Source organism: Chaetodon auriga, chromosome 11 (assembly GCF_051107435.1).
Source record: "Chaetodon auriga isolate fChaAug3 chromosome 11, fChaAug3.hap1, whole genome shotgun sequence".
Classification (NCBI taxonomy): Eukaryota; Metazoa; Chordata; class Actinopteri; order Chaetodontiformes; family Chaetodontidae; genus Chaetodon; species Chaetodon auriga.
In genome coordinates this window covers 18,237,501-18,253,181 of record NC_135084.1, presented here as the reverse complement: position 1 = coordinate 18,253,181, position 15,681 = coordinate 18,237,501, and the positions used below count along the sequence as shown (strand labels likewise).

The window sequence follows — 15,681 nt, the reverse complement described above, 5'->3', positions numbered from 1 at the left end:
CTGTATCATAAAATACATTGGAATCACTTGTGTGACTCTGCACTTTCTATATTCACTGCAACCATTTCCCATCATAAACTATGATAAATATATGATATTTTACATGTAAATAATATTGACTGGACAGTGTTTCATCTGACCATCACATGTTAAAGGGTGACCCCCAGTTTTGCAGATGAAGTCCATGTTATCACTGTTCAACCTTTGAAAACTTGAATCATGTCTTCTATGAAGGAGCTCTCCAGAGTTTGTCAAAATCAATTATCTCTGCTCGCCCTACGAACTCGAAAAACTGGATATTTGTATTTGTATTATGGGAAATGTAGGATGCTTTTGGATGTTGAACCATATTAGGAACTAAAAAACTTGACCAAATTTGGCCGTTCTTGTTTTAAAAGGCCTCTTGTGAGACCCACAACTCACTATATATTGTATATTATCTACTGTATTTGTAGCTGCATTATATCAAATATCAGTACGGCAAAAATAAAATTGGTTTCCCAGAATTTTATCATGGGAATATTTTCTATAAAACCTTGAAATCATTCCAGATTCGTAGATTTTGATATAATCTAACAAAAGGAAAAGAGGAAAATGATTTTTTTATTTTTTATTTTTTAAGGCTGGTGCATGAGTTGAACCTCCTCCACCTCTGTGGCTGTCTGCGCGCTTTACGACAGTGTTGCTAATGTATTTAGATGGAGCGTAGGGCGGTGGCCAGTGAATGAATGATCAAAGCCTTTTTAAAGGTTTGGTGGGCGGCGCGTGTGCTGTATTTACACTGGGCCGCTCCGCCCTACGACGGGAGATAGAAAACTGTGTGCGGGCCGGTGGAGGGATGAAACAAGTGCAAGGAGATGTAGCAGACAGGCGCGCATTCATAACCCCAACACACGCACTACACCCCGTCGGCTCCCCTCACTCTCTCCCAGTGCGCGCTCGCATCCTCCCTTTTGCATAACAGGACGATCGTTTGCGGTGCTGCGTCGGAGCTTCATGGCCGCGACACTCGCGATGAGCGGCGGCGGCGGGCAGGAGGATCCCTTCTATCCGCTGCAGAAGGCGACCCTGCCCGCTGGATTCCCTCTGGAGGACTCGGCGTTGTTCGGCTTGGATTGCAAGATCACAGACAAGACTGGACAAAACGACTACACTCAGGTAAGCCGGCCACGAATCCCAGCGACTTCACGCATTAGTGATGCGTTTCATTGAATGGGCGTGGCAGATTGCTTGTAGATCCAGGTTGTTTGTTTGTTTGTTTGTTTTCGCTGGCCTCCAAATGTCAGCCGGCCTTGCTGCGTGATGTTAACGAGCACTTTGTTTTGCACTATTTGCGGCGATAAGCGAGCAGGCTGCGGCCAGCTGGACGCGACGCCGAGCTGCTCCGCCTGCAAACGCATTCACCGCATGTTTTCTCTGCCAGCCAGTTGGTCACCAGTTGTTGGTCTCTTCTTGGCGCCCCCTCTCACCATCATACCACGCTGACAACAACTGACTCTAGCTTTCGGACAGAAAGGTCCCGGAAACTCTGTCCCACAGTGAGCAGGAAACTTGTGCAGCAGTGGAGAGAGTTGCATAGAACAGCTGGTCGGATCAGGAGCCTAGAAATAGCAGCCCATCCCCAGACTGCTGCTGCTGCTGCTGCTGCAGCGGACAGGGAGGCATGGGTGTTTCCCCATTCCCTTTCATGTTGCTGTTTCATCCTCTGCTGCAGGGCTTCTCTAACTTTTACACCAGCTACACGCTTCGGATTCGCAGGAATTAGACCACAAAGCAGAATATGAACAGATCTCGGTGTGGTGTAAAGTTGTTCGGCAGCGATGCCAGTTTTGATCAGTGACAGGCTGCTTCTTCAGTCTGCTCTCATAACTGCAGAATTGAGCGGTGTTAGGTCTGACTGTGTACTTGCACCAGAACATGGCCTGATCCTCAACTGCTGGCCTCACAGCCGGTGGGTTTTTGAGTTCAGCCTTGCAGGCAGAGAGGGAATGTGGCAACCGCCTATTGATGACTACATGATAAATGTTTGCGCGGTGACTGTCCTATCAAACCTTTGTCTTCTCAAAATAGCGCCTCAGAATACTTTCGTAGTGGCTCATGAGAGGCACTTGCTGAAGACAGAGCTGGGTACATGATCATCTGAGCAAAGTTTACTTTAAAGCCGTGAAATGAGATGTGTCTAACCCAGATGTTTTTGTGTGTTTTGTCTTCTTTGATCAACAGGAAAAGTGTGAGATGGACAGGTATCTGTCCCCTCAGTCTCTCCCCCTTCCACCTGCTGCAGACAGCCAGCAGAAGTCGCAGAGAGACGGCGCGTCTGTGGTGGATCACTTCTTCACCGACGATCATGCTGGGGCTCCTTACACCCTCAACATGAATCTGTACCTCCCCGACGCCGCCTACGTGAGGATGGGCTTGTGTCAGCAGGTGCGGCCCCCTCAGCACCAGAACCACACGGGTCTTACCCAAATCAAAACAGAATCTGCCTCCCCGTGTTTCTCTCCCAGCCTACAGCTGCACTGCCCCAACGCTACGCCCGCCGGTAGCTGCGGCACGTCCGGGCATGGCCCTGGCAGCGTCGCCATGGAAACCTCAGCCATAAACATGACGCTGACGGGGTTACCGGACTTCACCAGTGTTTTCAACCAGTCGGGAAGCAGCCGCGGCGTCGAGTCAGTGCAGGAAGTGTTCGTCAAACAGGAAATGTCATCACAGTTCGAGCAGCACGCTCTCCACCACCATGACAACGGCGGCTCGCTCTTTCAGCTACTAAACTCCGGCTTGGACCATCACCATGGCAATGGTATGGAGGCTCAGCATCATCATCATCATCATCATCAGCAGCAGCAGCAGCAGCAGCAGCAGCAGCAGCAGCAGCAGATACAACACACTCCCACTTCCACGATCCACGCACCTTTCCATGATTTGCCGGTAGCTTCTTCTGCATCTCAACAAGAGGAGACCGCCAAGCCCGCCTACTGCGGCCTGGGCGGCGGGGCGTACACGCATCCTCATGCTCAGGCGCACCCCCATTTCCTCCAGCAGCAGGTGCCCTACCTGCCACCCTCGCCGCCAAACTCGGAGCCCGGCAGCCCTGACAGGCAGAAGGAGGTGCTCCACACTATGTCCCCTCCTCCGTCATACGCAGCCACCATCGCCTCCAAGTTGGCAGGTGGCACCCCTGGACTCGGCCCCGGCCCGGGACCGGGCGGCCTGGCCCTGCCCCTCACTACGGGTCCGACACCGGTCCCAGGCCAAGCCGCAGGCCTTCCCCAAGCCCCTGCAGCGACTCCAGCCCCAACTCCAGCTCAGACCACCGTGCCTGCCCGCTACAACCGGAGGAACAACCCGGATTTGGAGAAACGGCGGATCCACCACTGTGATTACCCAGGTTAGAGCTACAGCACAGCTGGGTGTGCATGCTGGTTCTTGTCACTGCTGTGTGTATGTGTTTTTTTTTTTCCTGGGCTGTGGTCAGGTGAATGTCTGATCAGTCACAAAGGTCAGCATTGCATTTTTTGCAAATTATATGTTGTGTTTCGAATGACTTTCCCAGGCCTATGAGTCACGATATGTACCACAGCCACAGCAGAGCACATGCTGCACTGGAATTAAAATATTTTGGCAATGGAGATCGTCAGTCAGTACCTTTCAATTAACTGTCTGGTGTAAAAACTGCTTTGCATTTATTATCACACCTCAAACAGCTCTAACACTCTCATCCGTGAGCTCTCACACATTGTTGTGGGATTGAAGTCACCGCTGGTATAATTGTGTGTGGGTGTGTTAATTAGATAGATGTTCTCCTTAAGTCATTTGATCTTTTTACCCACACACATTTACATACAGTCACACTTCAGATTGCTTGCACAGATTCTTTATTTTGGCACATACACACACACGCACTGGAGCTGTACGATGTGCAGCTACTTGTAGGACATGTAATGTCAACTAGCCTATGGCAGCGTGCAAAATAGGCTTAAGCGGAGCCTCCTGCCGCATGTTAGCACATGTCTAACTTCTTTAAAGTCAGATGAAGCAGATTCATCATATCCACACAGGGACAGATCCACACTTTACCCAAGTGTATATTAGTCACGCTGCTGCAGCTGCTCGCTGCTTCGTCTTTGCAATGCACGAAATGCTGTCATTCCCTCGTTTAAAGTCATAATAAATCTAAGGAATATCTTTGTAAATCATTCAAAATCTTACTGACCTTTTGACATTGTAATCTACATACTGTGTGTGACAATGTGCAAAAGGTTTTGTAATCCAGAACTTAAAATATCTCGACTTTGATGTTAAACTAACAGGTGCAGTGAACAGATGTTTCCAGCTAAGCAGCGTTCTGTGCGCTTAGCGCCACGCAGCTAAACGAATTTCTCTGTAAATACACCAAATTTAAGCAGCTTCAGTACCAAATGAGACTGTGCGGACCCCTTCTTTAACACAGTCACATGTACTTGTTGAACAAAAACAAACTACCATTTACTATATCAGATTCCAAACAGCTTCTGCTCTTCATTAGTTCACATTTCTGGCATACCACAGCTCAGTTCATTGGGTAAATGCATATCTGACACATGAATTATTTGGGTTTGGATTAAGCCTCCTGTTTGTGTTTATCTCCCCGTGTGTGTCGTCAGGCTGCAAGAAGGTCTACACCAAGTCGTCTCATCTGAAAGCCCACCTCAGGACTCACACGGGTAAGACATTCCTCTAATTAATGCAGCTTTTTTAAACGGGACCCGTCAAAAAGAATGACGCTGCCCGCGTGGCTCGTATTTCGGTATCTGCACTGGCACCATGTTGCTAGGCAGAGTGTTGTGTTCCTGGCATGTGTGTGTAAATGTATCCTACCCCATTCCCATCCTCTGCCCAATATACTATTCCATCAAAACAGGTGGAAGTGACACACTTCTGCCAGGGGATGACTTTCAGACTATGTGGCCAGCACTGGACGTAGTATGGTGCCATCTCTCTTAGGACCCCAGTTCCTGTTCAGACATCGATGCTTAAATGCTTTGATGAGCTTTTCTGAGACCAGTTGGGCTCGTTTGCCACTATAAATATACACAAGATCTGTTTGTGCAGACACAAAAATACGTTAGGTCATGTGTGCGCGCGTCACCGTCCGTGTTCCTTTGTCTTCCCCTTCGCCTTTCTTCTCCTCTCTCTTTCAATCGGTCTCTTTTCGCATTTAGATTTGTTAGTTTTGCACGAGCAAAGCCAACAAACAAGCACTAAGGTGTTGGGCCCCACCTCGCTCCAGCTAACAAAACAAAGCTTCTGTTGATATCTACGCATTCCTCACTCATCTGGACCCACGCACACACACACACACACACACACACACAAAATCAAAACTCTCTCTCAGCACTGATCCAGAATCTGCTCCACTAATGAATCTGAGCTACTTGTTCAGAACATGGCTGTGGGTGTGCGTGCATTGCATTTCAGTATTGGGAACATGACACGACAATTAGATCTGGCGTCATTCATGCTGCAGGCTGATTGTGGTTTTTGCAGTTATTACAGACCACAGGATGAGAACATGACACGTACGGAGGGATGTAGGAGCAGCTTCCATATCCTCTCTGCTTGTGTCAGTCACGCTTAGTTATTTTCTCCCACTTTTTCTATGGCTTTCATTCATCTAATCGCCCTCTTGTCTGCTTTGTGCCACCCGCCCGCCTTCAGCCCTCCCCCCTCATTTCTGTCTCTGTCTGTAACTCATTCGACTTCTCTTATTCAGCTGCTTGAACGCACACTTACACACTCATACGCACACGCACACACCGGTCCGCACACACCTGTCAGTAATCTGTATGAGATGATTCCTAATGCGTTTGGGTCCTCGTGGGAGTTCCCACTCTAATCTCCATCAACATCCATTACCTTGATTGTTTGCCTGTGTGTGTATGTGTGTGCATGTGTGTGTCTTGTAAAAACACTCCTCCCAGTTCACTCTTTTTTTTTTTTTCTCTCTCTCTCTCTCTTTTCACCGTCTCTCCTCATTGTGTTCACTCTCAGGTGTGTGTTTCCAAGTTTGGTGACGCTCTGGTTAATTTCCAAACAGGTTTACTTTGCTTGTTTGTTTAGTGACCAGAGCTCGCTTTGCTTGTTTGAAGAGTTGCTTCACACGGATGACAAAAAAACATATTTATTTACTTACTTCTCGTGGTATCCAGCATGCAGATAGTCTTTATTTTGTCCAGATTTCTGCCTCCACCCCAATTTAATGGATGTGAATGGAAGTATGTTTATGGTTCACAGAGCTTTGAAAAATGACATTAAAACTGTTTAACTGTTTTTTCCGGAACCATTGTCTTATTAGTCTGAACAAGCCGCAGAACACGCTGTCAACAATTTTCACTATTTTTGCGCCATTGAAGTAGTTCCAGTGGGATCTGTTCACAGCGAGATCTGTGGACTATCCAGACTAACGGGGACATTGTTTCTGGACAGAGACACCGTTGTTGGGTCATTATTTGAGATTTGCAGGAGGATTACCAATAGTCTGCATATTTCTTGCCCTGTTTTTGATCACTCTGAATACGTGAATACACGTTTAGAACAAGGACGAGGAGAAGAAAAGACTCCCAAGCAGACAGCACAGTTTCCATTAAATTCCATTTTAATTGCACTGTGGCTAACACTTAAGGCGCTCTTTAATCAATTACACGGAGAGGCAGGAAACTTAAATAGGACGTTATCTCGCCTAAGTTTTAAAATCCAAATAAAAAAGTGGTCAAAGAAAAGGAGACAAAGCAGAGAAAGAAGAAAAATGGGGATCTAGCTCAGCAAGAATCAAGTTCCTTCCCATCTGGCCTTCTTTCTGAAGCGTCCGTTGTTACCAGACAGAACTAAACGTCTTAATTTAAGACACAGATGAAATTCCATTCACCTCCTTTTTATTTGGGTGGTGGCAGAAATGTCAGAGGCAGATAAACCCGGACCTGTAAAATCCAAAATTATCTGCATGGATGGAGACCACGAGTGTGATTTTTTTTTTTTTTCTTTTCTTTTTAGTAATTTGGGGGAACAAATCCTTTAAGCCTACCTTTGGGCCGGTGGACCTGGATTGGTTGTTGGCTGGGCGGTTGGGTTGCGTGGTTAAGATGGAACTGGGGCTGACGGAGACAGGTCACACCAGTTTTTGCAGAGAGCCTGAGGCTGCAGCTGAAAGATTATTGGAATGGCAGAGTGACAGGGAAACAAACTACAACCATCAAAGAAAAATGCACAGAGGCCAAAGCAGACAATACAGATGAGTCGTCCGTGGGAAACTTAAGTTTTGAGTGCTCGATGAATGCCTGTGGCTGTATATGTTGTTACACTGCTTGACTTTCCAGTAAAGCCTGTTTTCCCAGTTCCTCCACCCAACTGCATGAATCATGAAACTGAGGGAATTAGTCTGTTCTAATGATAATCAGTATCATCCGTACTCTGAGCGCTTACAATCACGTCCCTGCTCACAGACTGCTGGAGATCATGTGATCGCGCTAGAAATGCAGCTCGCTTCTGCTGTTTGCTCACTTTTCCAGAGCCGCCCTCCTCAGACTCTCTCTTTTCTCCCGTCCTGCAGGTGAGAAGCCCTACAGGTGCACGTGGGACTGCTGCGACTGGCGTTTCGCTCGTTCGGATGAGCTGACGCGCCATTACCGGAAGCACACGGGCGCCAAACCCTTCCAGTGCGCCGTCTGCTCGCGCTCCTTCTCCCGATCCGACCACCTCGCCCTGCACATGAAGAGACACCAGAACTAGCGGCGTTTGCACACGCGCTGCAGATACACAAACACTGTCTTGGTACACGTAAAGCACTCACTCCGTCTCCCACAACTACATCGCTACAAGCTGCCTGAAGCAGAGCGACTCTCACTGACACCACAGCTCCTCCTGGTGCTGTATCATGTGCTAAAGTGGTACGATTGCCTAAAAAAATGTGTTGCTCTTAACCCAGAGTGGGACACTTTGGAGGTTGTATAATAGAAAGATAACGGCCAGATGAAGCTCCTGGTCCCTTAACCTGCAGATTTACTTGGTATAGATTTCTGTGGACACATACAAAGAAGAAAAATAATAACAAAAAGTAAATGGTAGCTCCAAAATGTGTCTCCTGTCCATTTGGACTCTTTTGTGTGATTGGAAAGAAAGCACTTATCACTCAAAACTTGTACATCTTTTGTCTCTGTTCTAATATAGAGCTGGCTTCAATTTTTTTTTATAACGGAGAAGTTTATGTTTGCAAAACTAGTCAAGCCAAATCTTTGTTTACTCCTTGGTTTGTTAGTTTGTTTGTATAACTGGAATATCCAGATTTGATTTTTTATTTTTTTTTTTTAACCAAATCTTTCAGTTTGCACTAGAATTGGTAATCCAAGCCTGAGCCTTTTTCGGGCCCAGGCGTCTAATTCACCACTGGAACGATCATTATCACTGCTAGACTGAATCTCTGTGAACGCCACACAAATCATTGCTGTTCAGATATTAAAAATTGAAGGCATTTATACTCTGGAGAGAGGCAAGATAGTGCAGGAAAAAAACGAGGGAGGGGTGGAGCCGCAGAGATGGAGAGATTTTTGATTTTAGAGAGAGGAGATCTGAGGACAGCTGAGGAACAGAGGGAGGTGGATGGTTGCTAAAGAGAAGCAATTAGCCGATGAATTATTCATGTTGTCTTTCGACAGATTCCCAACCAGAGAAATGTAAGCAGAACCCTTTGATATGTCCTACAATCCGCGCAGTTAAAATAGAATCGACTGTATTTGATGCACAAGCTTGAATGAAGTGTCTTCAAAAAACAGTTAGTGTCCGTCTGTCTCATCCAGTGTTTTACTTCTTTCAGATGTTTTAACCAAAGTATCATCTTCTTCATCATCGATACCTTATTAAGTGCCTCCTTCTCTGGTTTATGTGTGTTTGTTCAGTGGTAGCAGAGCTGTGATCAATGTGGACAGTCCTTTTAAATACACATGGTGCTGTTTTTAGTTCTTAATCTATTGGATCTCTAGACTCAGCTTGGAAAAAAAAAAAAAGACAAGTCTTTTAAATTGCAAGTTTACCCATCATTCATTGTGATTTAACAGCTCGGCTCAGGCCACTTCACGGACATCCTGACATGATGAGGAGCTTTTTCGTTAAACTGACAGTCAGTCCTTTCTCTGAGGGTTCTCTCAGACTCTGTACACAACTAACATACAACTCAGCTGCATCAGTCAATTGAACATGGATGCATGTTTTGTTAAAGGAGAGGTTCACATGTACAGGTTTGCACGTATGTCAAAAATTCTGGGTTGGTGCAAGTGTTCCTCTTGACAAACTGGCCATGAAGAGATCCCTGCTTAAAACATCTTTAGCACAAATGATAGGAGACAAAATCAACAGTGAAATACAAAACGCATTGTGAAGCTCAGCTGAAGATAAAGTGGCATGGGCATCTTTCAAGGTTGGTCTTATCAGTGCAGCCCTCAGCGTTTCCTGTTGAGCCCCTATGAGGAATAACACAGAGAGGGCTGTAAAGGCTTTGGAATATCCCCATTTGATTTCATTATTAGCTTATAGCAACTTTGGTTGAAACTTAGATGTCATTTTTGCACAGAACAAGGATTTTGTCCCCCGTCGCCTGCGTTGAAATCTCTTCAGGAAGAGATCTCATCACAGCATCAAGAGGAACACTCCATCAAAAACTCTGCTCGTGCACAGACAGACATGAGAGCATTGCTTTAAGACAAACAAAAGTGGACCTCTCCTCTAAAAAACACTTGAACGTCCATGTTGATGGTGTGATTTAGCCTGCGCCTATAACTGTATTTGTTCATTCACTGCAGGTAGCATAAAGATAATATAGCACTGTAATGTATCATGGTAAATCTGACTATTTATTTGGTTGTGTAGAAGTGGGGGTTGTATCAGATCAACCGTCTTTCTCCCCAGCAAAAATGCCTTAATGTAAATATATGCACTGTAAATAACTATTAATTTTTTTTTCCTCTTGTTATTATTTTGTAAACAAAAGGGCAAAAAGAGGAAAATGCCCTGCATCCAAAAAATATTTGAGCCTTTTTTTTTTCCTTTGGTTTTGTTTTCTTGTCAAAGATATTTTGATGCCATTGTTTTATATCTTGTCCTTCCAACAACTTATTTTGTAGATTTGTGTTCTTCCTAGGTAAACGTTCCAAAGACAAAAGTTGTTTTTCTTCAACTGAGTGAAGCCGATCCTAATAAAGTCAACTGACACTTTTACAGATGTGCTCTTGTGCTGAAATTAATGGGGAGATTTCTTCTCTTACCTGCTAACAATGACTGAATCTCAGGGCTTAGGTGCGGCAGCCATCCAAGTATGTGGTACATTTATTTTTTTTGTCCATGAGGTTTATGTTAAAGCAGTTTTTGTAGAGTGGGCCGTGCGGATGGAGAGAGTGTGGGACCTTAAAACAAGCCTCGTCAAGGCCTAAATGAAACAAATGAGGCACAACCGCACTTAATCTTTTAAAATCCAAACATGGTTGCTGTGGAAGTGCTGATCCTGCGGATTTTCCGCCGAGATCCGACACGCTTAAAAGTTCAGCTTCGGCATAAGGAGATAAGAAGGGAAGATGTGGAGGAGAGGCGAAGCGCTCTCGACCGGGACCTGCGAGTAACCTGCAGCACCCTCGCTGATCAATAAACAATAGTCCTTTGATGTCCCAGCGAGAGACAATGGACAAGAAAATAAATCTGACCACCACTCGGGGACCGGAGGGGAATCCCACTGCATGGAAATGGACGTACAAACATGTGCGCACACACGCACACACACACACCATATGTTCTTGATTTAAGTCATAAATGTGACCCGGGGTCTCTGTTGTAATCTACCTCAGATGTCAGAAAAGAGGGAGGTGGAAGGGAGAGAGTGAAAGAAGTGAAATGCAGAACAATCTAAACAAAAGAATCTCTGGGGGGACCCAATCAACCACTTCCGTCCTCCTACATCTCCTCGCGCTCTCCTCCTCCGCTCTTCTTATTTAATTTCATTTTCTGTCTCTCTTTGTCTTTCCATGCACCGTATCCCCCCCTCTCCTCCCCGGTGGAAAGTATTGTATGAAAGTCCAGGGGCTCTGCTCCATGGGTCAGAGAGGAGACTGTTCTCATAACCTGCTCCGCTCCTCATCTTTTCCCCTTCTTTAATCATCCACCTTGTCTCCCCGTAGTCCTGCTCCATCTTTTCCTCCACCTAAAACTCCAAACTTTCTTTTCTTATCTTGATTCCTTTCCTCCAAAGTATACAGAATATATGAAAATGTAGACTTGCAGGTGTATATCTGAGTGTGTGAATATTAAAAAGTGAGGATGAATGTTTCACACACACAAACACACACACACACACACACACACACACACACACACACACACACGCACACATGCACACACACACACACTGCAGTGATGAGTGAGTGGGAGCTACCGGTTCATGTTTTGGATCAACTAAATTAATGTCACACATCTGGAAGACGGCTCCTGCCTGCTCCACCCTCTGCTGTGCTGCGTTGGTGTGATTCCCAGTTTCCCTTTGTGCATGTGTGTGTGTGTGTTTGTGTGAGTGTGTGTGTGTTTGTGTGAGTGTGTGTATGTGTGTGTATGTAGGTGTAATGTTTCCAGTGCTCCTCTCTTGGAACAGACCACCCACTCAGAAGACCAATAGAACGACCACGGGGAGCCCGGATAGACGCAGACACACACACACACACACACACACACACACACACACGCACACGAAACTCCCTCCAAAGTCAACCCTTCCCAATATTCTCAGAATAGAACATGTTGTTATCAGAGATTGAGGAGATACCAGAACAGCTGACATGCTATCACAAAGTTAAAGATAATATCAGAAATCGAGGAGGGCTTGATTCCGAGACGCTACGTCCATTTTTAAAAATGTTGCCTCAGGTGATCTGCTCAGAGCTTAAAAATGTTAGAGGTTTGAAAACAAATATCAGAGCCTCGTTGTGGCCGCTGAGATGGTCCGTAGCGGTTCCCTGCAGGGGACTGCGCCCTCAGGTCTTCTGTACTGAACTGCTATAGGGGAGTAGCTGTGTGGACAAACATGAGCCCCAGAGGGTAAATCCAAAAGTTGTATTTGAAGTTCTCATCATGATACTCTTCGCTCTGGACGTGCACCCCGAGCGCCATCTGGACCACATTTTGGGTGGCTGTGACCAGGTAGCAGTTCAATCTCTCCCTCTTCCTTCTGTCCGCATGTCAGCATGTCCTTGAGCAAGACGCTGAACCCCACATCGCTCCTGATCGTCAGGCCGCCACCTTGCACGGCGGCTTGAAGCCATCTGTGTGTGTTAATGGGTGAATTAGAGGCAAATAGTAAAGCACTTTGGATAAAAGTTCTGCATCAGTGCAGCCCGTTTTACCATTTCACTCAACTCAACATGCCTCAGCTGAAGATAAATTATTAACGGGGCAGTTAGTTTGTGGACTGATTAATTGCAAATTTGTTGGAAAGTATGGCTCCAATAAACCGAATAAACAGTAAAATGACAAAGGCCTTGAGGCGGCTCCTGAATTTGTACCTTTCTTTTAGAGGGCCCCTGAGTCCAGATTGACTTTAACTCCTTCGTAAGCAGCATCCAGCTGTTGGATCAGTCTTTACAAACTGATGCTTTGTCTGAGATCCCAAAACATTCATAGATACCAAATATATCAGGATGAATTTTAAGTCCAAGGCTTAAATATTTGACTTTATTGTAAAAATCATATATACAACACAGTCTCACAGGGTGGAATAAAGGGATTTTTCCTACATTAAAGCTACTGAAGGGGAAACAAAATTCTTTTTTCAGCTGATATTATGCTTATATGATTTAGATTTCCTCCTGTATTTGCCCTGAAATCACCAGAAACTGACTGGCTGTATCAGGTTGTATTCCAGTCCCATAAAACGAGGCCGGCTTGTCTGGTCTGCCACATACGCAGTGCAACTTTAAATGGTCAGTTTCTTCCATCGACACGACAAACTGCTCCTTGGAATGATAAAGTGGAAAGGAAATTGCGTTCAGTCTGATTATCGGGCTGGGATAAAGGGGGATTAACCAGACCCACAGTTAATTTTTGCCCCCTGACAAGTTGACCCCTCTCTGACATCAACATCATCATGTGTGGGTGACAGCTGGTAATCAATACCGAATCAGCACCGCTTCACCGATCGTTCAGTGAATCAGCAGGGTCAGCAGGCGGTACCTCAGCTGTAATTCACTCGGCAAAGTAGAGTTTTTTACTTTATGGCTGTAGTGATTTCATAATCTCCCATTTTGAAATGAAATACTTGAAAAAATGACCAGCAAAATATTCCTAAGTAGTTTCAGCTGCTGCTCTGAAGGGTGAAGCCTTGTTTTCTTCACAATCACAAGTTGTTTTAGTAATTTTGTTGCAAATTCTTTGTCACTGCCTCAGCATGTGAAACATAACAACGTCGTATCAGTTGTCGAGGAGTTTTAACATCAGTCTGCAGTGACTAATAAGAAAAAGATGACAAACCCTACAAACCATAAAGCAGCCTAATAGTCTCAGATCGACAGTGTTCCTGATAAAGCGCTAATCAGAGAAGCATTCAGGTGACAGTTGAACTATTTAGTCCAACTCTTGCAGAAATCTTTTATGATAGCCCTGAGCCACCCTAAGATACAGCGTGGTTATTCCCCGGGCAGGTTCCTCTGCATGTCCAATGAGTTCAGAGGACAAACCCATTAGGCTTCCCTCCATATCAGGCCAATATCTCAACACCTGCGAAACACTCAGGGCAACACCCTGAGTGGGCCTCCAGAGGAAACAACAAAACCCTTTTGCTTTCACACTTGAAGTGAGGAAGTGGAGGCCTTTTTCTGAGCTCTTATCTCGATTTGTGAAAAGAGAAAAGGGTCTGCAGGCTACATATCGTCCGTATAAATACACTTACTCAATGTTTGCTCACTGTTAACTCCTTGACCATGGGACTGTGCTGAGCGCCTCCCTGACCAAACAGCTAGCAGTTTCTTCTTGTCTGCTCACATGTTTTATGGTTTCATAGATTAGAGGTGATGAAGCACATGTGGTGGCTGATCGCTTAGTCACACTGTCTTATAACTGGAAGCTCACAGGCTCTGGACAGTCAGCTGGATGTGTGAGGCATCGCTCAATCACTCATATCACCAATAATGAATCTAGACTGTAACCACTGCATTGAGGCAACAAATGGAAAATCACATTAATATATATATATATATAGCCCTGATTACCAAAAAGTTGTGTGCTGTGTGAAACATTAATAACAACAGAATGCAATCATTTGTTTGTGTTTCACAAAGTGTTCCTGAGCTCATGTATTCATATCCTTTATACGATCATGTGTTCACAAAGAGGTGCCTCTCACTCCAACCTTGCTTGTGAACCACTGAGCCTTTCCAGGATGCCCCTTTCACACCCAATCATGATACACACCTGTTACCAATGAACCTGTTTACCTGTGGAATGTTCCAAACAGGTGTGTTTGGAGCATTCCAGAACTTTCCCAGTCTTTAGCTGCTCCTGTCCCAACGTGTTTGAAGCGTGTTGCTGCATCAAATTCAGAATAAGCAGATCTTTACAAAAATCAATGAAGCTGATCAGGTCACTCATTACATATATTGTCTTTGTACTGTTTTCTATTGAGTATATGTCAAAACTGATGAGCAAGTTATCACATTCACAACATGTTGTCTTGATTTAAAAGTGCTAATCCAATGGATCTCGACCTTTTCATGCACAGCGTGGCTCTGCTTAATCCTGAAAGTGTGTTTCCACTGCAAACTGTAACGTTATAGCCACTTCAGCTCCTCATCTGATTGATCAGTAACATGTCATCAGATATTGCAGCGTGTAAAGCATCAAATATTTATAAATGGGAGGGTGTGAGGGCCAAAAAGACTTTCTGTTGACTGAGGGAAATTATTTCCAGTAGAGCGTCAATGACTTGTCACTCAATACGATGCTGATGACTTAAACCTGGGAGTTAAGCACCTGATTGGGCTGTCTGGTGTTATTGTTTCAGTTTGAGGAATCAATTAATTCTGTTTCAATGTAAATCTTTATGGGGAAACCTTTAGTTCTCATTATAACAGAAACCCGCAGTGCAGACGAAGTACAACAGTGTCATTGTTGAGTTTTTTTTCAATGCTGATCACTCTTTCTTTGGAAGAGAAACTCCAAAATTTAAAGTCCCGGCGAGACTGTTGAGAACTGACATTCATAATTAGGTGTATTTGTCTTGAAACATTATGCTCAGACAGGACATAAATCACACAATATTCACAGTTTTCACAGAGGCATCAGAGGGAAAGCTGAGGTAGTTGGATGTTATGGGAGAGGTGGAGGGTCAGGACTTTAAAAAAACTGTGATGGTTTCATCGCTGGGAGGTTTTGATTCTCAGCAGAAATGATCCATTGTTTCCCAGGAAGTAATGAAATTTTGATACACAAAAAAAACACAAGGAAATAAAGAAGCTTGGGGGAACTTACACAGGTGTTAAGATGAGGTGCTTTGATTTGACGAGGCTTTGATTTGACCACTAAAGTAACTGGGACTTGAATCGTTTTCGTCTTTATTGTCATCCCGAAGGAATTTTAATCACAGAAACACACAAGAGTTTTGTGCATCTCCTCCTCCACAGG

The 15,681-nt window shown here is 45.0% G+C and overlaps 1 protein-coding gene across 2 annotated transcripts; it reads left to right on the top strand.

Moving 5' to 3' along the window:
• The first annotated feature begins 776 nt into the window (after positions 1-776).
• klf5a (Kruppel like factor 5a) lies at positions 777-10,245 on the top strand. 2 transcript variants are annotated; one of them, XR_013077825.1, is made up of 5 exons: positions 777-1,158; positions 2,224-3,391; positions 4,647-4,706; positions 7,589-9,697; positions 9,731-10,245. XR_013077825.1 is itself a non-coding variant. In XM_076743798.1 (4 exons), exons 1-4 carry the CDS (start codon positions 997-999, stop codon positions 7,765-7,767), a joined length of 1,569 nt encoding a protein of 522 aa, XP_076599913.1. In that variant the 5' UTR covers positions 777-996; the 3' UTR covers positions 7,768-10,245. The 2 variants fall into 2 exon arrangements, 1 of the variants encoding a protein (XP_076599913.1); XM_076743798.1 differs by having other exon boundaries at positions 7,589-10,245.
• The last annotated feature ends 5,436 nt before the right edge of the window (positions 10,246-15,681 follow it).

Excerpts from the sequence above, each read along its gene's own strand:
- klf5a (XM_076743798.1), top strand. The coding sequence starts at position 997 with ATGGCCGCGACACTCGCGATGAGCGGCGGCGGCGGGCAGGAGGATCCC. Across the intron at positions 3,392-4,646 it reads CCACCACTGTGATTACCCAG|GCTGCAAGAAGGTCTACACC; the intron begins GTTAGAGCTACA and ends GTGTGTCGTCAG. Across the intron at positions 4,707-7,588 it reads CCACCTCAGGACTCACACGG|GTGAGAAGCCCTACAGGTGC; the intron begins GTAAGACATTCC and ends CCCGTCCTGCAG.